This window comes from Ochotona curzoniae, unplaced genomic scaffold (assembly GCF_017591425.1).
Source record: "Ochotona curzoniae isolate NIBS_2020 unplaced genomic scaffold, NIBS_Ocur_1.0 patch359, whole genome shotgun sequence".
In the NCBI taxonomy this organism is placed as follows: Eukaryota; Metazoa; Chordata; class Mammalia; order Lagomorpha; family Ochotonidae; genus Ochotona; species Ochotona curzoniae.
In genome coordinates this window covers 311,360-335,108 of record NW_024466927.1, presented here as the reverse complement: position 1 = coordinate 335,108, position 23,749 = coordinate 311,360, and the positions used below count along the sequence as shown (strand labels likewise).

Genomic DNA, 23,749 nt, shown 5'->3' with positions numbered 1-23,749 from the left:
CAGTAAAGCCTAATAGTGCGGTACTCAATCTCTGCTAAATTGAATTGACTATTTTCAGTCTTGGAGGATATTGTATGTGTAACTCCTCTTCACTGGTCAATTTCCAGCAATCCTGTGTTATTGGTTACGCTTAGAATGTTTGCCCACAGAGACAACAACGATGGCTGTTTTACTGCTGTACCTGTGATGGTGGTACACACAGGCTCTCAGTATTTTGTGAAAGTGAAACCATAATGACCCTTCTACCTTGCCAAGAGACTTTTGGTAGAAGTGAAATTAAAACAAAGGGCCCAGCGCAATAGTCTAGTGACTAAAGTCCTTGCTTTGCATGTGTCAGGATCCCATATGGATGCCAATTCTAATCCCCATGGCACTGCTTCCCAAACAGCTCCCTGCTTGTGGCCTGGGAAAGCAGTCAAGGATGGCCCAAAGCCTTGGGACCCTGCACACCTATGTAGGAGACCCAGAAGAGGCTCCTGGCTCCTGGCTTCAAATATGCTCAGCTCCAGTTGTGTCAACCGCTTGGGGAGTGAATCAATGGGTGGAAGATCTTCCTCTCTGCTCTCCTCCTCTCTGTATATCCAACTGACCAATAAAAGTAAATCTTAAAAAAAAAAAAAAGGTAAGAAGCATAAAAAAAAGAAAACCAATCTCCAATACTATTAATACTATTTTTAAACCTTTTATGTTAGTGCATTTATTTTTTTTAAGATCTAGTTATTTATATTGAAAATCAGAATTATTGAGTGAGATGGAGAAACAGAGGGAGAGGTCATCTATCCACTTGTTCACTTCCCAAATGGACAATTCTGCCAGAGCTGAACTGGTCCAAAGCTGGGAGCCAAGAGCTTCTTCTGGGTTTCCCACATGTGTGTAGGGGCTCAAAATCTTGGGGCCATCATGTGCTTCCTTCCCAGGCCATTAGCAGGGAGCTGGAACAGAAGTGGAGCAGTTTGAACACCAACCAGAGCTCACATGGGATGCAGGGGATCAGCCTGCTATGCCATGCCAAACTGTCAGTATATGTCTGTACAGAGTTTTTGGGTGGTAAGTTTCTTGGGACATGTCCAAAGGAAGCTATGGCCTCAGAGGAAACTGATGAAGAGATGTGGGTGATCACACTTTATTCTTTCCATTACCCATCAGTAGGCAGAACTTGTGTATTCCATAGGATATTTTGGAGCACACTTTGAGAAACCCTGGAGTCTCTTTGTGGTTATACTTATAAGAGAGGTAACCAACCCCATGGAAGTGAATGAACATTCTCATGTTACACAGCCACTATCATCTTCTCTTACTGTTTGTTCTTTGAGCTATTCTTTGTGTTAGCAGCTTTCTATTATACTCATAGACTTCATCTTCAACATTTAAAATCTTTCTTTACAAAAAAGCTTTCCTTTTCTTTAAGATATGCCATCATTCCCAGTTGTACCACCTGCACCAAGCTAAATGATTCTTCAGTGTTTACACCTTTCAAATATTTATAGACTGTCATCATGGCACTCCTTAGTCATTCTTCAGTTTTGATGCATGTACATATATAGCACGAGTCAGTCTCTCCAGTTGCTCAACCACTTATACCATTCTCTCTTGTGCGCATGCATATAAGAGAACAGTTTGAGTAAATTGCAGATGGGAATAAATAACCCTAACATATTGAAGCCATGGGGTTGGATGAAATATACTGTATAGGTGAAAGGAATATCCTACAGGTTAATTAGTGGTATGGTCACAAATATGTGTACAGTTTTGTTTCAGAAATAAAGCAAGCTGTATTTGTTTTAACTATTCCTTCTTTGAACTTGAGAGAATGCTGATAATGCCAGGCTGTGTTTGCAGTCCAAATTTTTACTAAAGACCTTCAACTTTGTATTCCCCTGTGTATATCTCTTGCCCAAGATGGAACTTCAAATTAAAACAGACAGCAAGAGATGCTCCAAGAACCTAATACTAAGCTTATCATGCTGTTTCCATGGATTTACATGGTTTCTTGGAACTTCCTATAAGTCTTCATAGGAGAGTCCTAGACTTGCTTCACTGGTTAGTAGGCACTTGGATATTAGTCATCTTATAAAATCAGATGTTTTTGCTGAATTTGACAATCTAAATTTGGGTACAAGAAGAATTGCCCAGAAATACACCATAAATGGAACATAGCTATTTCCTGATGTTTTTCATAAGTATTATAAAGTTTCAATAAGTTTAGACTGTTGAAGGGTTTCCCAGAAATTGCTGTTGAGTAACTTCACCTTGCTCTTAGCCTAAATCTAAGTTCAGTATAGGACAGGTGAGCATTTGACATAGTAGGTAAGCAACCATGTGGAATGCCCACATCCCATATCATAAAGCCTGGGTGTAACTTTTTTCACTTTCATTGTGATCCCAGCTTCTTGATAATACACACAGCATGGAGGCAGCAGGTGATACCCCAGCCTCATGTTGTCCAAAATTCTCTTTCTGCCTTTCTCTTTCAGCTATCTCTGAACAATTTGTAGGGCTGTCAGTTCTTTTGGGGGTAGAAATGAAATTTATATATATATATAAATTTATATATATGTAAGTATATATATATATATATATACATATACTTTTTTATTTGAAAGTGAAAATTACAAAAAGAAGGAGAGAATAATCCTTCATCTGCTAATTCACTCCCAAGTGGCTACAACAGAGAGAGCTGAGCTGATCCAAAGCCAGGAAAGAGGATCCGCCTCTGTGTCTCGCACACAGGACTTTGAGCCATTCTCTACTGCTTTCCCAGGCCACAAACAGGGAACTGGAATGGAACTGGAACAGCCGGATCATGAACTTGTGCTCATGTGGGATCCTGGTGCATGCAGGGCAAGCACTTGAGCTTCTATCTTCCTTCAGCCCAGAAATGGGCAGTGCTAGAGAGCAGACTGAGATGTTAACTTTCCTGCTTTGAAAATCCTATGATTCTACTAATCTAGAAGTAGCAAAGAAAGGTGACTTTTTTCTCTCACACACCAAGTAATAGTGTGAGCAGAGTTACTCCCTGAATGAAAGTGGAGAAAGGGCATGTAGGAATCATCTCATGTTTTATTCAGATGTTAACAAAGAAAACGGAAAAGTGTGTTTCCTTAAACTTGACACCCTTTTTATCCCAAACATTCTGGCAAGTGATAGCACGCAACTCTGCCAGCGTCTGTGGGGAGAGAAATTTTTCCAGGAGTGCAGTCCCAGCGGGAAGAATTACCTAAACGTGAAATGCTAATTGCTCTCAATCTCACATAATTTCCCATACTGTGTGCATACACACTTGTGTTCACAACTGTTCCCTAGATGTCACTTCAGTACTCAGAGAGCTTATTGCTGCTATGCAGGTGCTGGTGATAAAATTGGATGCAGAAAGCATTTTGAAGATTGTGCAGAAGCAAGACAAGAGAGGGCTGAGGCCGTGAGATGCCATGAACCACGGGGCTCTCTCTGAGCTTCGATGTAAGATCATGGAGCAAGTGTCCACATCATCCATCTGCCCATTCCGTTGAGATCGTAAATGTTATTGCCTATTTTCTAAGACTTCAAAGTCTATCTACTTAATGCCAGTCCTGCAGTCCAACTTCTGCTTTGGTATAGAAATTCCATAGAATGTCACGTTGAGTGGAAGCCACAAACATGAGTATGCACACTCTATTGTGTATAAGACTTATGATAATATTAATACACAAAAGTTTATTTTATACCAGTATAACTTCGAAGAATTCCTTATAACTTCCTTTCCTAAATCTGTATATGTGTATTGAATAAATATAGTTAAATGTTATTTAGTACGTAGGTACACAGATACACACATACATATATATATGTGTTTTTTTTCTTTTATCCAGTAATACTTTGAGATACATGCTGCTAGGATTATTATTCCTGTTCCATATACAGCTCAGATTGGTGAAGGAGTTTGTTCCAAGTCACTGATCAGTTATGACAGTACTTCAAATAGTTTGTGAAAAAATAAATAAGTTTATTTTCATACCAAACTATTAATAATCCATGCATGCAAGGGGTTTTCAGAAAGTATATTCTTAAGGTATATTACAAGAAAAAATATGAATTTCAAAAAATTTTTAAAGTAACCACAAATTCATCACTTATTCCACTTGAGTGGTTTGTATTGTTTGGGATAACTGAATAATAAAGTAAAATTGAAAATCTACCAAATGAATGTTGTACATAAATTTTATTGTAAAAAAGTTACACCAGTTATGGTCAAACAGGGAACAGCTATATCTTCTTTATCCCAACATGTCCCTATAAAACTCTCTATCCATATCCTTGCATGCCAACCTTTGGATTTTTTTTTCACATGTGCAAATCCAGAATGTGTCAGACTGATTCAGAAAAAAAAAAATAAATAAAATGTTTCCATTGGTTCAGATGATAATGGATTTTACCTTAATCTGGAATCTAGTAGAATTATCCCAGTAGATTTTTGCCGTGTTCCTCATAATGCTCCCAATTAGCAGTGAAATTTTACCATCATGTGGAGGTTAAAATTTCATATGTTCAGGCAACAGCGCCTACTAGTGGGGAAAGGGGGAGTCCTGTCTGAAACGGCACACCTGGGAGAGAGTTTGTGGTGCTTTGGAAGACTGTTACTGAGAGTCCATTGACCTAGATTCAGTTCTCATTACTGCTGCTGGTTAGCTATAGGATCTCACTTGATCTTAGTTAAAACCCCAAGAAGCGATGCCATAGGATCTCAGTCAAGACATTACCTCTCTCTTAACATTTGGTTTTGAATCTACAAATAAACGAAATGCAGCTGATGTTCTCTGAATCATCTGCGTGTTCTAGTGCCCTGAATTTTCTTAACAACTTCCAAGAGGTGTTTTGGTATTAAAGGAGAAGCAAGGGCCCAAATAAAATTTATTGGTTTTACCAGGATGTATTTTCAGATGAAATTATTTCGTATCTGTGGGCATAGTGCCATGTGTTTAAGTAAAATGGCCCAACTCTGAGGTTGTTTATTAGATTGGGTTTGAGTTGCAGTTTTGCTATCCACTTCCCAAGTCAAACTTAAGATTTTTCCTGTGTTAGCTCATCTGCTAAAAAAGACTTGTCTTATCCAGCTCTCAGTCATTCTGATAATCAAAGGAGATCATGGAAATTAGGAGATTGTATGTGATGTTGAGAATTACAATTTTCAGATAGCAAAAAAATAGCTTTAAAGTAATGAAGTGGCAACTTTCACTTTTATATTTTAGTCTAGAATCTAAATGTGTGTGCCACATGGAGTAAGGTATTATAAGGTAGATATCATTAAATAGCTATATATTGTCTTTGTCCATTGCATACTATTAAAATAGAATCTTGAGGATGGGTAAAATAAAGCAAAATGTAGTGCCAGGGGCAAGGACATTTATGATCAAAGTGGCAATTGCTTGGTGAAGCTTGCTGCGGGCTTCAAGGATGGCACTTTGTTGCTGCCTTCTTACATGGCAGAAGAAAGAACGGAAGGCTGTCGAAATGATGCCTAAGATTTCTGTTCTGAGGGCCTTCATCCCATCCCCTTGGGAGAATTCCCCCTCTTGGCTCAATCCCCACTTACAGACCCCACCTTTTATTGTCACCTTGATCACATTTTAAAGAGGACACATTTAAACCATAGTACACATCTAAAGTGAAAGAAATGTCAACTGAAATGTTTGTGTAAAGTATTCCTTTGCAATAAGATTTTAATGTATGTGTCATATGCTTGTAATATTGCTGGAATCCAGAGGTTCATTTTAGTGTCAATATTTTGTATGTTTTCTTTTTATATGAAACGGGAATCTTGCTGAGACTTGTATCTTGTGTCTTGCCAGTGTTTTTTTTTTCTTTTTCTACATGTTACATGTGGATCCCACCTCCTTTGGCACATTTTCTTTAGCCTCAGCTCTGTTTTTGCAACTTGATACAAATAGAGATGGGTCTTTTGCCACACAGTGAACTCCAGCTAGATTTATTGGCTGCTGAATCGTCTACAGGCTATGTTTTTTTACGGTTAAAAATAATCAGAGCACTGCATTGCTGCCTCCAAGGATTGTGGAGGGATCAAATGCATTGATGAATAAGAATCTACTTTGATGTGATAAAGCACTGTATAAGTATTAGTTGTGCTTCTCAGCATCTCAGGGCGGAGACCATGCTGTTACTGCTGTGTAGTGAAAAGTGGAGCTTTAGTAACCCCCTGGGGTGACCTCACTGTTCTGTTTGCTGTCAAATAACCAGAATAAATTTGGATGTTTCCTACCACGAAAACTAAAAATAAGTGGTCCAATGTAACCTTTGGATGGAACAAGGCAAAAGACAAATTCCCGTGAGAGACACCGTGGAGTAAATTGGAATCATAAGTAAACCAACAAACAAGTAAAGAAAGCATACCGTTGAAATGACAGTTGTAACTGCACTGGTCAGTGTTGATTTTATTCCATTAACAAATCAACTGTGAAGCGAATTTTCAATACAAAGATGGGATTCTGGAAATTTCCAAATGTAAAATTTTACATGAAGAGAAATCCAGCTTTAACCAAAAGTGAGATGTACATTCCTATCAGGGATGTTCCAAGGTTGTACGTGCATGCTGTTAAGCCAGATGCTGTTAAAGTAATAAGCCAGTTTAAAGGACTGGATGAGTGTGTAGCCCTTAGGGCTACAATGCCTGAGCAAATGCAGCCTCTACAGTTAATTGTGTCAACATGGAAAGGTACTTCATTTCCCCACACTACATCTGTTCAACTATCATTGAGTTGATGAGGGAAAACATATCATCTGTTGTTGGCAAGAATGTGTGACATGATGGTTATAAATCTAAGACCAATACCTGGCACATAGTAAATGCTGGCTGATTGTTACTCTCCTCACCAAGGACTCTGTGGATTTTGGTACCATAGAATCAAATTTCTAATACCAAATTGTTTTGTAAATGATTTATTTATTTTGAAAGTCAACTTTACAGCGAGAGGGAGAAACAGAGATCTCTCAGCTGCTGGTTCTCTCCCCCAGATTACCACAGCTGCTGGTTCTTCAGCACTGGATGAAGCTGAAGGCAGGAGCTTCATCTGGGTCTCCACATAATAATAATACATCGATAAATAAAAGGATATTTCAAAAATTCATTGAAAATGAAATTAAGATATTTTGGTGGAATAAGTTTGTGAAACCCATGTATAATTTTTCCACAAAAAAGCATTTTTCAACTGACTTCTCTAAGATTCCTCTTACGTAGATTTCAACATGTTTGCACCAAAATGAGCGTATTTTAATTCAATTTTCAGTAAAATTGTTGTGGTAACCTCATAGAAATATTAACCAACTGCATTATGGTAGCGTGTGCCTGTTTCCCACACATGGACTCCTATTCTCCAAGAGCAGTCAGGGCATGTATCTTTTTGATCCTTGTTGCTTTGGATTCAACGTTTTGGAATTGTCTAGTTCCTCCTGTGATGCAGGGAAAAAGATGTAGTTCACTACATAAGATTCGAGCTTTGCTGAACTTCTTGATCAAGTAAGGCAATTACTATCATTGCCTTTTAGACTTTCTGCAGAAAGTCTGAAAAGGAAACATAATACTTGGCACACAGAGGACAGAAATCAATGTGTATGTTGAGAGGTTGACTGAATGGCTTAGTAGGTTGCTGAGACCACCTACCGAGAAAATAGACAGAATTTGAGGCTGGGGAAATACAGGGAAATTATTCAGGCTGCCCATTGCTAGTTGCCCATTGCTAGTTAAGTGCTGAAGACAAGGCTTGTGGTCTGAATGCCTTTACGCAGTGCCATAAACACCTTTGTTTATAGGGAGCCATGTCTTATGTCCAAAACAAAAGCACTATTATGTTTTGTCTTATGTATTCTTTGTGCAAATGGTGTTATTTTTGTTCTGCTTTTTTTTCCCCCCTTATTTTTATAGCTCTTCCTAAGGTTCGAAGTTGCCAGGAAATTCTTGTCCTGCTTATTGTGCCTCAATAGTCATGCACATGTGCACCCCTTGCCATGCATTGAGGGACGATCTGGACCTGAAGATGAAGTGCCCAACTCATTGTTTCTGTCAGTCCAATATTAAAGTGTCCGTGTCATGGGAGTCAGTTTGTAGGAGGTTTCTGACATTCCAGTTCAAGTTATCATCTTGGTGGAACACATAAACACATTTCCCATTACAGGAGTTATTCAAACCCAGGGCACTGAAATCACCTTACAATCCTCAAAAAATTGTAATTTCAAGGTTCTGTCTTATCTGGAGGTAGGGTTCCAGGATCCCCATTTTTCAAAATGCTCTCCTGGTGGGCAGCCAGGGTTCAGGGTCAACACCCGCAAACTACCAAGTAGCCCCTCCCTCTGTGCTTTGTCCACCTCCATGGGTCACAGGGTTCACAAGGATCTTCTGAAACCTAAGGACAGAAAAGTGAAGTTATCCTGAACCTTCTTTCCTCCCTGAAAGTGGGAATAGGCTGTACTCCTCAGCAAAGCTGAGAACTTGGGAGCAGTGATCAAATAAACAAATGTATTAATAAGAAACACTTATCGATTAACAAATTGGGCTTCTGCTCACAGCCCCCATTACATTCTGCCTTTGAAATGGACAGGTGACTTAACCTCCAGTTTCTTATCTACACAATAGCAGGTAACGGCCAGTAGGATCTGATGAGATGTGTACTTTACGCAGTGCCTAGCATAGGAAATAATAAAAAACAAAACCACACAATAGCGTTCTACTTTTTATTACAGTTCACCACAATACATGTATTTGAATCAGTGAAACATGTTCCCATTTGTGGGACTCCCCCTCCCATTGTACCTTTCACCCAAAGGTGTAACCTAAGCAAATATATATCCAAATGAATCATGTTGTGGTTTGATTTCATAATAACTGCACTTTATCGGCAAGTTGCTCAGCCCTCAATTCAACCCACCTGTTTTGCTGCCCAGGGCTTTATCTGCCCATTGTTAAAGTTTTCTCCCTGACAACTTTGGGTTTGGTTTTGTGTATGCATGTGGTTTCTTTCCTTGCATTGCATAATTTCCTTTGGGGGACTAAACTGTTTTCTATCTGAAAGTGTCTTTTATCTACTTCTCTTCCCAAGCTTATAGCAGGTGTGTGTGTGTCTATGGAGGTGGAGAATATTTTTTTTTCTGCTAAGGATTACTGAAAGATTTATTTCATAGGCCATATGAAATCATCAACTTTAGCTTGATATGTGTTTATTTTGGATTTTGTATGCCACCAGTGATTGCTTTGGAAGGGCCACACCAAATTCTTTCACAAGTCTTGTGTGACCCTAAGGCCTAATGTTCCCCACAACCTGTAGGAGGAAAGAGGAGAGAAGAGAGCAGGTATCCGTAGCCTCCTTCCCACTTCCACCCATGGACCCATTATACCTGCAAGTATGTCTATGGGAACTATGTAAAATAACACCATTAAATATCTAAGTTGATTTTACAAACCTGGATGTGTCCCACAGTCCAGCTTTTAAGAAATGGCAAGGACTCCAAGACTCCCATCACTAAATGGCATTAACTATCAAAGGTTGGGTACAGCTACCTTATTTAAAACCACTCTAATCATGTCTACTTGGTTTGATATACAATATAATAAGTAATCTCTAATCTTAAATGATGAGCAGTTGACATTACTTGTGGGTGTCATATTGTCTAAAGCCATACAGCAGTGCCATAATAAATAAATTCACAGACAGCGCAGATGTGGCCTAAGCTATGGCAGTGCTTCTATGGAATGTGAGTGCAATGCTTTCTCTAGCTCAATGTCAGCAAAATCAATTATGGGACAATTCTGCCTATTCTGTGTGTGTTTTCCATAGGTAGATGTTATTCTTACTATTGAAAAAAAATGTGTAATATAATGCCATGGGAATTTCTTCTTCTCAACCAAGTTATGGTTGAACATTTAAAACTGTTTTTACATGCAGATGAAACTTGTTTGGACCATAGTTTTCAGTTTTTATCCTGCCAAACAGTGCAGAAACACAGTGGCATAGCTTGGCTCAACATTAGGATAACCTGGGAAGTGTTTAGTCTGGCAGTTGAGATACATGTTAAGGCATCCATGTCCTATATGAGATTAGTTGGACTGACTCAATTTTCAACTCCAGCCCTCGCCTCCAGTTTCCTGCTGATATGGACCCTGGGAGGCAAGGCGGCTTAAGAGACAGAGTTCCTGTCTCCTGTTTGGGTTACCTGGATTAGGTTTGTGTATCCCAGCCTTGGCATAACCCAGCCCTGCTGGCGTGGGTATTTAGACTAGTGAACTTATGGATGGCACTGCTCACTCTCTCATGCTCTCTCTCCTCTCTTTATCATCTTGATTTTCAAATAAATAAATAGAAATTAAAAAAAATTCAAAGTAAACTATCACCATTTATATGGTATTCCACATCAGACCAATGGATTCAGCTCCATGTCAGGAACCCAGGTATCAATATTTTCTGAAATTCTCCGGGAGATTGAAATATATAGGCAAGATTGAGATTCACTGGCTGAAATGTGAGCCATTTAAGAAACAAACTGTTACTGCATGCATCATTGCTATAGGACACCCATGAATTAGAAGGTTTGATAGTCAGAAAATGCCATCATCTTAGAACCTTTAGTGTCATGTGTGGGCCTGTCACGTAGAGGAAAAAAAACATATTCTATTTTTATACTTTCCATGGAAAATAATTTCTGAATAAGTTTGATGGAGACTTTCTTTAGGACAATGATGGCTCTAGTAGGTGTCTCCAGGTTATGTAGGAGCAGACTTCATTTCTGGGAATACTTTACACTCTGCTCACTACCTTTGTGCAATATCATGGTGTAACTTAGAGCAGGACTCCTTTCAAAATATGTTGAAGAAGGTGCTGAATGAGAAAGCTGATGTGTCAGACAATTGTCATAATAGAGCTTCAGTTCATTATCATATTTAAAGATACAATCTTCATTTTTTCTGTGCTGACATTTTTTATTGTAATTCAGTAGAAATGAGGTCATTAAGCCGTGTGACCTAGCTTCATGTCTGCATGAATTTATTACCACTTTATTTTTTAAATTAATTTATTTTTATTGGGTAGTCAGATATACAGAAAAGAAAAGAGAGCAGAATATCTTCCATCCGATAATTCACTCCCCAAATGTCCACAGTGGCTGGAGCTAAGCTGATTTGAAGCCAGGAACCAAGAGCTTCTTTGGGTCTCCCACGTGGGTACAGGGTCCCAAGGCTTTGGGCCATCCTTGACTGCTTTCCCAGGCCACAAGCAGGGAGCTGGATGGGAAGAGGGGCTGCTAGTGCATAAACCAGCACCCATACGGGATCCCAGGGTGTGCAAGAAGATGACTTTAGTCAATAGGCTACTGTGCCTGGCCCTGCCACTTTACTTTTATTGCTGAATAATACAAGTATGACAGTAAGTTATCTCAATCACACCAACACTCAAAAGATGGCTATAGCACTTTTGGTCCAGTTCGAGACCACCTATGGCCGTTAGATTAATTGTATAGTGAGTATAGCAAATACATTTTTATTAAGTTTTTCAGATACTAAAATTAACTATAGTTGTACATATTTATGGGATATAGTTTGACATTTTAATACAGATAGACATTGCACTGATTAAGTCTCATGATATTTGTCATTTACCCCTCTTTGTCACTCCTTTACAATTAGGCTTTTTGCCTTTTTGATAATAGTGATTCTGACTGGGGTGGGCTGAGTAGTAATTGTCATTTACATTTGTATTTCCCTGTTGGCTAGTAGTGTTGAGCAGGGTTCTTTGGGTTTTTTGTTTGTTTGTAAATTTTTTGTTGCCTGCTTATATTTCTTATTTAGGGCTAGGTGTGTTTTTAATATTGATGTTTTTGAGTTCTTAATAAATTCTGGATATTAATTCTTTATCAAGTAAATAGATGATAAGTATTCTGCTGTGTAGGTTTTCTCTTCACTCTGTTGGTTGTTTCATGTGCTCTGAAGAAGCCTCTTGCTTTGATATAATCTTGTCTGTATTCGCTTTGTTTCCTGTGCTTTCTGGAGCTTATTCTAAATTTTTTTTTGCACCAATATCTTGAAATGAATGGGAACATGTTTCTAAATAAAGGATTTCTTTTTACATTATAAAATAAATAAGTTTACATTATGAAAAGAGGGAAAAAATTAAAATTCATATCTCATTATGTGAACAACCTATAGATTTACCTAGACTGTCACCTTGAACTTAATGCTTTCTGAAAACTGACAGGTCCAAATTACATCCAGCCTTCCAACCTTCACTCAAAGCTACATATAGCCTTTCTCTTTGTAAGAAGTTAAGTTACAGAATAATCAGAAATCAATTTCAAATGAAAGGTTAAGAAGCCTGGTATGGGTGGTAGGCATGCTGTATAAAGCAAGAATTTCAAAGATGCTACCAACATGGCTGCCAATGAGAGACAAAAGGAAACAGTAAGAAAACCCCAGGATGGCTCCTCAGTCAACCTAGAGCAATACAGATAACAAGCAGCAAGCTCATTTTACACATAGTACAGGGTCTTAATTCACTGAGAAAGTTTTTTTTATGAGTTGTCTCATATTGTGACGTTGGACCTGCTGGTTTGTGATTCCTGTCTTAAAAGTTAGCTTTTGGGCTGATGCTGAAGCTGCAGCATCCCATGTGAATACTGATTTGAATCCTAGCTGCTCTACTTCCAATCCAGCTCCATGCTAAGCACCTGGGAGACCTGCAGAGAATGGCTCAAGTACACTGGCTCCTAAAACCATATGGGAAACTCAGACAAAGCTCCTAGCTTTAGCTTGGTCCAGTCGAAGCCACTGTGGCCATTTGGGCAATAAAACAAATGGAAAAATCTCTCTCTCTCTCTCTGTTTCTCTCTGTGAATGCGTGTGTGTGTGTGTTTGTGTGTGTACGTGTGCACATTTGTCTCTCCCTCTTTCTATAACTTTGCCTTTCAAAAAAAGGTAAAAAGAGTCAGCTCATTGGTCTTTGCGTTCTAATGCCTTCATGTTTTGACAACGCCCCATGGTTTTTCTTTTAAAAAGTGCTGAGATCCTTGTCCCAGATGGGAAAATGAAGGATTGTGGTGTGCTTTTAACAATGCCGGGTATAACTAAGAGAAGCAACGATACACTACTTTATGTCTTTGTCTTAATTCCTCCCTAAAACACATGGTTGTAGGCTTTGGTTAATGTAAAAAGGGAACATTTGGGCACCTTTTCCGTCCTGCTGAAGTGTAGGGCTATTTTTATTTTTTGTTCTTCGCTCTGTTTCTGTGCTTGTGATTTTAAAGGTGCCAGACTGACTGCCCTTGAGGGTGGTGTCCCGGATTTATCCCAAGTATAGGAAAAATACGGGAGTTAGCAAAGCTGGTCATGTCTGGGTCCAGCATATTGGCCTGACCCACTCTGGAAGAATGTTCTCCAAGACATAAAGAAGATTGTGTCTTCGGACTACAGTCCATCTGCTTTCATAGCAGAGGAGACAAAACCTTGTTGTGCCATCCCAAGCCACTGCGGTGTTTTTGGACTCAGCAAACCACAGCCACTCATTCCTCTTCGGAAAATTAGAATGTTTTTCTCAGTTCTATCCCTACCTGTCAAAATTCCATCCTTTAAACTTGGGCACAAATACCTGTTTCTACAACAAACCTTTTCAGAGCCCTCTCAGAAGTGATTTTTTTCATTGTATATTTCTGCAGCATTCCTTCCAATTTTGTCATGTGATTTTGATGTATTTAGTCTTTGAATGACCATGAAAGTCACTGACATTGTCTAATTTTGATCTGCATGACACACAGAAGCAAACTGTAGTGTGGGCAAGGAGTGGATACTTGAGTATCTTTTAAATGATTGACATTTTCAAAGTTTCTCTCCTTGGGACTCAGCTGAGACTCTTCCCTCTGAAGCAGTGATTCAAGTTCAGTCCAGGATCCTCATTCATAGATAGCAAAAATCTCCATAAATCATGTAGGGGCAATACCCTGGATTCCAGATATTATTATACTGTAGGCATGCATGCTTGAATCAAAATAGCTACCAATGACTACTCAGTGGATCATGTGGCCGATAGTCAGCAACTCCCAACCAGAACCAGGCTTCTATTTTTTTTTTTCTTTTCCAAATGTACTATCCCTGACACTCTATTAAGTGTCATCTAGAAAGGAAAAGAAGAGTAAAGAAATCACTTTCTGGACCTGCAGTTGTCTATTTGAAAAGTAAAATTATAAATTTCACAGGAATTCAATATGTTCTCAATGATCAGGTTGATCAATTATCACTTGCTCCTTATCTTCAAAATGTTTTCTGCAGTGTAAAGCTGTCAAATATGGCATGCATCTCAGAGAACTTTATTATTGTTTGAAGCATAGCCCAGTCAGCATTTTAGTATACCAGTTGCTTGCGTGATGATAATCATAAAAGCCAGGGCTATATAAAACCTGGTTTTGTTAAGCAAGGAAGGTTCAAAATTTTAAAAGCAGCTTTATTTATGCATATTATAATAAAAGAGGTAAAGGTTAACTCTTGGGCAGAAATTTGTAACATCCAAAACAACGTTGATTACAAGTGCTATAGAAAATGTTCATTAAAATTCAAGAGGGTGATGTCAAGACTTCATAATAATATTAACTATTCCAGAGATGGTTTGTATTTCAGCTCTTGATATCTATTTCTTTGAGAAAAACTTACGCTGTATAATTTAGGGTTTTTTTTTTTTCAAAGACTCAGTCCAGTCTTGTGACTAGATATAAAACTTTATTTTCCAGGTCCCCAAATAACCAGAGAGAATTAGTAATTATGTATACCTCTTTTTTCCCCAAGTTGAAACACTTTAGTTTTCCCAGTTTATGTGTGAAATGGCTGTCAGTCCTTATGATGGAGTGCTGAAAGCTGTCTTCATTGAGAAATAGTTCCCACAATGTCAAATCGGCATCCATTCTTACACACAGAGCTAGCAACAGGCAGTACTGCACAGTTGCTAAAGGCAAGGATGCTGACACTAGACAGCTGGGGTTGAGGTAAAACAGCTTTATGACTCATTTTCCTCATTTTATGATGAGAATAACTGCAGAGTTAATACAGGTTGTTGTAAATATGAAATGAATAGAAATAAATGAGGATGTAGGTTTATGGAAAAGGAGAAATCAGAGATAACTTTATTTTTGTATATACACATTTTGAAATTCATGTGTATAGTCATTGCATAGAATATGTTTTCTATGAACTTTTTGAAATACCTCTTTTATTCTTGGGTTTCAAATTTTTTTGCACTAAATTATATGTAATTCTTAATTATTCAAGAACTTCTCTGAAGCAGCCTCCTTTAAATCCTCTTTAGACAATTGTGTTATGTGAAGTATTAGGTTTGGTTTACTATGATTTATCTGTCAAAGCTATCAGATAACTTTTAAAAAAATTATTTATACAATTTTCTTTCATATCTCCTACATACCTGGTGCACTACCAAGGCTGAATCAGGCAAAAACCAAGAACTGAGAAATTTGCCCATGTCTCCATTGTGGATACAGTTTTTCATGGGCACAACTGTTTGAACCATCACCTGTGGCTTCCCAGGGCACATGTTAACATGTACCTCCACTCAGAAATGGAAACAGAGCTCAAACACAAACAGTGTGATATGGGATGTAGGCACCCTAAGTGATATCCTAACCACTGGGCCAAATGCCCATCCCTAAAACCTATGGGTTGTTACTGCTATACCCAGTGACCTACAATTACTTGTTTGAATTTCTCAATATAATAAAATAAAATAAAAATAGAAAATAAAAAGCAGAGCTAAATACATATCTGACCCCTGGCTCAAGATTCCCAAAGTGAAGCCAGATAGAGCTGTAATGAACACAGTGACTCTGACTGATAATAATATCAGCCATGACTTCATGTGAATGTTTAGAGCTTGATGTCCACATGTGACCAAGATGTCCACTGAGCTCATTTAAGAAAATTGGAAGGACCAGTGTTGTGGCACATTAGGTTAAACCTGCACTTGCAACAGCAGCATCCCATGGGAGCAGCATTTAGATTCCTGCTGTTCTGTGCTACTACATTACTTTCTAGGGAATATTAGCCCATGAAAACAATCCTCTCAGCTGATTCATCACCAGCCTTCTACAGCCTAGCTTGGTTGAACTAGTGGACTTGCTAGTGCCAGTGATATAGTGAAAACAGTTCCCTTGCAACAACTGACACGATGAATCCATGCTATCCTTTGCATTCTGATGCATTAAAGGAAGATGTGCTCCTTGCTTTATTCTGAACTCAGTCCCCATTTTTCTTACAGGCCGCTGTGCTCGTTGTGGTGAAAATGTAGTTGGGGAAGGTACAGGATGTACCGCCATGGATCAGGTCTTCCATGTGGATTGTTTTACCTGCATCACCTGCAACAACAAGCTCCGGGGCCAGCCCTTCTATGCTGTGGAAAAGAAAGCTTACTGCGAGCCTTGCTACATCGTAAGTTCCTGGTTTGTTCTTCTTTTGCTTGTTTTGCAAAAATGTCTCATTTGACCAAATGCCACTCACTCCAGATAGAATGTAGCCCTTCTCTTTATTTCTTCTTCCACTTGAAATATGTGTGTTGGGGAGGAGGCATAAAGCTGCATATCATAACTTTCTCTTTGTATTCCCTTTTCCTATATAGTCAGAAAATTGAGCTGGACTGAAGGTTTGTGGCCTTTAACATTTGTGTGTATTCAAGCTAGTATATTCCTCCTGAAGCAGGAGCTTTCTCAAACACCTCAGTCACAACTCTTATTATCAGAGCTTATCATTTATTTGAAACCCAATTATTTTCAGAGAAATTTAGCAGGTTCTCTGAGCTTATCAGTGCTATTCCACTTTCTTTTTCTGTGTAAATAACTAACCTACCCAAAATGTTTCTTCTTGAACAGGTTTTCTGTTTTAGAAAGTCAAATCCTTTGTCCTAAAATACCACTAATGGAAATGATCACAATACTGATGGATTAGGGTGTTTTATGTAACACAACCATATATAATGACATAGCTATGCAATAAAAATTTCTTGGTCATATTATTTTAGCTTTTCATTAGGCAAGTTAACCTATTAGTGACAGAGTGATTTGATGACTGATTACTCCCTTTTTTTTTTCTTAAAAAAAAGGGGGTTTGAAAATAAGTTTCCTGTTGTCCTGAATGACAAGTTTTCAGAACTGAACACTTGTTAATGAAAAAAAGCACTTTTTTCCCAATCCCATGAGAGTCATAATTGGCTGTAAATACTGAGGCATTCCAATATTGAAGAGGTCTAGAGTATAAGGTGTTGGAAGTCATACAATATTGTCTAGGTTTTCAAGGCTCAAGTTTATTAAGGAAGTTTCTGACCTCCACAAAGTCTTCCCATGACCCCACAGCTCTAAGTCATTGTACTGCTAGAGCCTGTAGCACCCATCTGAAGGTTGTGCAAGATAAAGGCTGTATAGGATTGAATGTTGTATTGCACTTTTTGGGTTCAAGTTTATTTCATTTTCTTCCCCAAAACAACTGGAACTTACAGACCATTGTGGTAGAGCCATACAGTGTTATATTTGCAGGAAAAAAATCATTTGCCTAACTTTCCTTACAAATAAGAACATGCAAACCTGGACAAGAAGAAAAGGACTTTTTACATTTTATGACTATTTTCAGAATCAAGGCTTATTCATATGTCATGTGTGTTTTGTAGGGTGCTATATGATTTTTCTAGAATTAGAATTTATTAGAATATTTTGAATATCACTTTTATGAGCCTTGTTGAAAACAGAAATACACTGGATCATGTCCAGCCTTTTGAAATGGCTTCTGGGGACTATTGTTCTCAGTGACTTAGGACCACAAGAATCAAATCGCTGGTGGCTGCAAGCTCTGTGACAGTGACATCAGCTGGGCTTGTACAGGTCTTTAAGGTTGATTTTCCTTACAGTAAGTAACCACACTCTGCTGTGTTCTTTCATTATCTCTTGGGCTATTTTCCTCTGTTTTTTGAATACATTGTTGGTTCTTGCTACTTTAATAATGCTTCCGTGGCAGCTGCGGCTGCCTGCTTCTTTTGTCCCTTTGTCTCCTTTCTGAGCTCGAAGCCTATAGGCATATTTGGATGTAATAGAACAGCACAGGGAGAAGATGAGTTTGAACTCAGTCCTATAACATAATGGTTTGTCTCCTTGGGAAAGTGCCTTGATCTTTGGATGCCTCAGTGTCCTCCTACATATAATGGGAATGACTGCAGTGTTTTCCTTCCAAGGCTTTGTTAAGATGAAATGAGGCAGTCTTTGCAAAGCACACTTGTTCTACCCCGATGATAGCAGTAGAATCAATGTTATTCTGAGATTAATTTCAATAAGGTTTCTGAATCCTGTTCTGTTACATCCTGTCCACATTACATGTCCTGTTTCTGAATCTGGATGTGAGAAACAGGACATGTAATGCGAAATTCACTAGGCTTTAGGAAGGTATTTGCATCTCTTGGACAACCTCTTGCCCATTTTTCAGTGCTTTGCTTGCTTTCCTGAGTAAATGCCAGGACTGAAGAAAATTCAGTGTGACTGAAACATAGGCTTTACAGCATGTGGACTGTTTTGATATGTGTTCCAGGCCCAGGAGCTCTGTGGTTCTTCAATATTGCTAGCTCCTTCTGCTTTGGCTTGTGTTACTGTTGTACTATGCTTGTCCCCGTACTAAGAAGAGCTGAGTGAATTCTAATCACCCTTTTTGACTTCTCTTCTTCGTAGAAAATTTTAATCAAGATTTGTCTTTATTTACTGATATCTATCCATGATGACTCTAAAATGCAATTTAATTCATATCAGGATTCAGTTAAGCTTTGTTCAAAGACCCTTTTTCAATGATTCCAGAATTCAGCACAACTCTCGAGCTCTCAGTGAATGTGTTAGCTCTTTTATTTCTTCTGAATTGTCAGAAGTCTAATATATTACACAAAGAGGACGGGAAAGCCTGGGGTGAGCGTGGATGGAAGAAAACAAGTAGATTTTGAGATGAAGTTTGTGTTAAGGGAGCCTGAGAAATGGCATGTGTCTCTTAGAACCAAAGACCTTAGAACAGGAAGTACTATCTGTGTGATACAGCAAAATTGCGTTTTGTGACTCTGATGGAAACTAATGCATAAGAAACATCTGTCAAAGCAAAGGAAACCCAATACCTTGCCACAAGTCATTGTGTTTCTCTTTCCCCTTCTATTTTCATTTTATTTGAAAGGCAAAGAGTCAGAGATCATCTGTTCACTGGCTCATGCCCATGAAGGTTGGGTCAGACCAAAGCTGAGGGCATAGAACTCAGTGTAGATCATCCACACGTGTAGCAGGGACTCAGGTACTTGCAGCAGCAACTGTTTGCTTCCAAGGTACAGATCTGCAGTAAGCTGTGTTGGAAGTAGCTAGTGCTTGAACTAGGTGCTCCAGTGAATTTGTAGGCTTCCCAAGCAATGAGTGAGTGCAACAGTTCTGCCATTCTGTATGCCCTTATTGCATTTAATTGATGTACTCAGAATATTGAAATAGCTTCATTAATTAGTTTCTTATAAGGATTGACCACGTTTGACACTGAGCATCCAGGGCACTGTGTAAGGATTCCCCACTTTTAACACTGTGAGATCGGCCAAATAGAAATTAAATTAATCACTGTTTCTGCCAAAATTATTCATCAATCAACTTAAGATCATGTTTAAGCTAAATATTTACATAGTTTTGAGGGAAAATATGCCAGCAATGTCTTCAACTGTGGTCTAGCAATTATGGACATGTTCATTTGGTTTATTGAATTCTTAATCCTTATGCATAGTTTTAATTAAAAAAAAGTAAAATTGGTGTGGCATGCTAGTTCTCATATATCATTTCCAAACTTTTAGTTCTGCACAATTACATGCCTGTAGATAACTTACTGACATTTTTATTTGGAAAGAATCCTTTATTGTAAGTTTCTTGATGTTTATTGCAAAGTCACGTGAAACATACCTTGTAGGACATTTGTTTTACCTTATTAGATTTATTTAAAAAGATTTTCCCAATTTGTAGAACCATGAACCATTACGAAATTCTGTGTTACACTGCAAACTATCCTTTATTGAAGAACTCTCTTTAAGTTCATTATGAAATAATTTAATAAATCGATGATATAGTTGTTTTAAGTTTGTGTAGTTATCACCAAAGTCAATGAGCTCTTGTCCTACCTTGGCAATATATCCCTTGAAAGCTTGGTTTACACTGTTAGGATAGGATTGAAAAAACTGAGAAGATTGAGAGTGATGTGATATGTGGAGTAGGTCATTTGTAATCATTATTAAAGGGAAATATCGATTTCTTTCCTCTCTTCAAAAGAGAAGGAATGAATAAGTGGTATTTTTATTTACTAGCACCACTGCTTTCTTCTGATTAATAACATTATCAGTGCTTTTCCCCCAACTTGGCATGACATGGTACAATATAAAAGCCCTGCAGGTTTGGGGAAGTTTCCTGACTATAGGTAGTATGCAAGGACTGAAATGGATAGTTAATGCAGAAGGAATATGAGGATGTAAATAAACATGGGTTCATATTGCTTCCAACAATGTGCCACTGAAGAGCAGCAGGAATGCCTCCTGCTCATCTGGTCTTCTTCCTTTGACGAAACAAGCTTCCTCATCAATGTAAATTCAGCAAAAAGTGGCTGTTTTCTTTTTAGCATGATCAAGTCTGGACCTTGAAGCATAGAGCATCAGAAATTCTCAGCATAAGTTTGTTTATGAAATGGCAGCCAAGGAACCTTCCTAAACCAGGGCTCTTACTCAGAAGGAACAGAGTCCAAATCTTGACTTTCTAACAGTGGAAGTTAGTACAGACATTTTTATTAGAATTGAAATCCAAGTGATTAAGGGACCTGTGGAAATGGGAGGCCAACTCCACAGGAGACTAAACACTTTAAGGTTCCTGAACTTGTGCATTAGTGCCCCACACGCTAGCCTTTTGCTCCCTATGTCACTCAATGACTACAGTTAAAGCATTCTAACTTTTCCACCTACATTAAAAGGTAGGGTTTTGTACCCCTGCGGGAAAGCTGCCTTTTTATACACTCAGTTCCTCCTAATAAAATGTTTTAAGAGCAGTTATAACCAGTGCCTTGTTTGGGTATTGGAAAAGAAACTTAGAGTTTGGACTGAACTTGAAAAATCCACATAAACTTTAGTGCTTCTGTTTTTTGATTGCTTACCTCCGTGCTCACATCTGTACGTAGTGCTCATCTGTTGCCATTGCCTGCGTGTCTGCCTCTGACTCTTTCTTTCTTATACATAGAATTTATTCCTGGTGTTATATCATCTCACCAAAACTCTCCCAAGAAAGACTTAAAGAAAAAGTTGAAGATACAGAATAATTTGCCAAGCATGCCCTTGAGGAGTAAACCCTTGCCAGCTACTAGGAACAGCTGTTGGAGCTCCCTCTTCCATTCATTCAGCATTTTATACTTTAACATGTTCCTAAAGATCTTTTCTTGATGTTGCCATATTGGTTAGTCTTGTAGAATAGAAGCAGGGGAGGGGTTGGAGCACATATTAGTCCTATTAAATTTCTTCATGTGGAAAACAGACCCAGGACAGTTCCTCTAGGAACAGTTCCAGTGTTACTGAGTCATGGCTACTATCCTACAACTAATGTTCAAGTGGCTAAAGGCATGAGGATACTGTCTGCTGCCCTCCGCCCATGTTTATAGTCAGCGCTAACTGCAGACTTTTTATTTTTATTTCCAAGAAATGAATTGATAAGCACCAAACCCGATCCATTCCAGTACTCGCTGAAAGGATAAATTTATAGAAGAAAAAGTCACAAAAACAAAACATAAGCCCGAGTTTATTTCTAGTTCTTCTTAACATACCTCAGATTATAAGGCAAAACCTTTTCTTAATATTAAAAATAATAACAATAATGAACACTTCTTCACTATTTCAACTGGTGCTTTACATGCTTCCAGAATCTCATCCTCTAACAACCAAGAGAAATTAAGGTGCAATTATTTTTGCCTTCATTCTCAGTAGCTGAAAACTGAGCTTCGGAAAATGTCAGTGTGCTCAGTTCATGGGGCACAGTGCTAGGACCTGACCCTGACCTTTGAATTCCTAGTCTAGCTTTGTCTATTTATCCAACACAAAGCACTGGGAATCTCATTTGTTGTTGCTAGGTTTCCTTTTTCCTTACTGCTTTCTCTTTTTCTCTATTACCATCTCTCTCCTAAGGTCAGGGTTTTTTAAATTAATTAAACCAAAATCTCAATTTGGCAGATATGTCTTTCTGCTTATATTTAGATATTTCAGACAAATATTGAGCTCAATATAATCTTTCTTGAGGCTGTAATTCATTTGCAAAAGAATACTGTAAGATTTTCAGTATTAAATGCTCGTTAAAGAAAAATTAGAAATTTAAGGGGAAAGATATGCATTTCTTCAATGAAAATATGGTAGGAATTGCCATTTTTCCAAATATCGCTTCTGTGTTTCTCTATAACTGTGGTGTGGATATAAATAAATAAATTTAACCATACGTTTATATACATGTGGTCACACACACACACACACACACACACACACACACACACACACACCATGAGATCATTCCATAAGTACTAATTAGTAATTTTTGCAATAGAATAGTCAACCATTGCCTTCTACAGAACTAGCCTTTTAAAAAATATTTTGGAAACATTAAAAAATGTCCAGAATATTACAGAAAGTTTGTGGAAAATGTCATCAAAAGGTAAACCTGTATCAGTTTAAAAATTGAAATTTATATGTATTTTTTCATGTTGTACAGTTTTCATGAAATTCCCTCATATAGCACCTATATGAAAATTCTGAAACATTACTCAAAGAAATATTGCAAAGGGAAAATAAGTTATTCAGATAAAGTATGCAAAAATTTTAGAGCAAATCAATTGTTGATAAAAATAAGGAGCCAGAAAACTAGTAGTTAAGAAATAAGGGCAGGTTTTTGGTGCTGCAAGGGGAGGCGGGGCATCTATACATTCTATTAGGATAAAAAATTGATATACCATCTAATAGTTCATTCCCCAAGTAGTGAGGACCTTGCCAGGGACCTGGAATGCTATTCAGTGTTCCCAAGTGGATAGAAGGGACTTAGTACTTGGATCATCACCCAGTGCTTCCCAGGGTATGCTGGAAGCAGGTCACAAGGAGCAGATCAGGGACTCAAACCACAGATTCCAACATAGGAAGCAAGTATTCCAAGCAACAATTTAACAAGTAGATCAAATGTCTACCCCATGATATTAATAATATAAATCAGTAAGTATTAAAAAGATGTAATAGTTTAAACCTAAAGAAAACCAGACTTCAAAAGAGATTTATTTATTTTTATTTGAAAGGCAGCATTAAAAAGGGCAGACACAGAGGAAAAAGAGAGAGAGAGAGAGATCTCCAGTTGCTGATTCACACGTCAAGTGGCTGCAACATACAGGGCTAGACCAGGAGCCAGGTGGAAGCCTGGATTCTGAAGCTTCTTCTGAATCTCTCACATGGTGGACTTTAGATAGTCCCCCACTGCTTTCCCAGGTGTATTAGCATGAAGCCAGATAGGAAGCAGAGTAGCCAGAACTTGAACCAGCACCCATATGAATGCTGGCTCTACAGATGGCAGCTATACAGGCAATGCCACAAGGCCAGTTCCTATTTATCTTATTTAAAATATTAATTAAAATTTACAATTAAGGGAAACCCAGAACTATAGGATTGTATCATGGAATAATAAAACAAGTAAA

General features: G+C 38.2%; 1 protein-coding gene across 6 annotated transcripts in view; it reads left to right on the top strand.

Moving 5' to 3' along the window:
* Window positions 1–23,749, top strand: part of LOC121167276 (lipoma-preferred partner) — a 688,035-nt gene that overhangs the window by 551,932 nt on the left and 112,354 nt on the right. For all 6 annotated transcript variants that reach the window (XM_040996717.1, XM_040996718.1, XM_040996716.1 and 3 more), the window contains one exon: window positions 16,281–16,450. In XM_040996717.1, coding sequence (XP_040852651.1) covers window positions 16,281–16,450 — 170 coding nt within the window. The remainder of the gene's footprint in view (window positions 1–16,280; window positions 16,451–23,749) is intronic.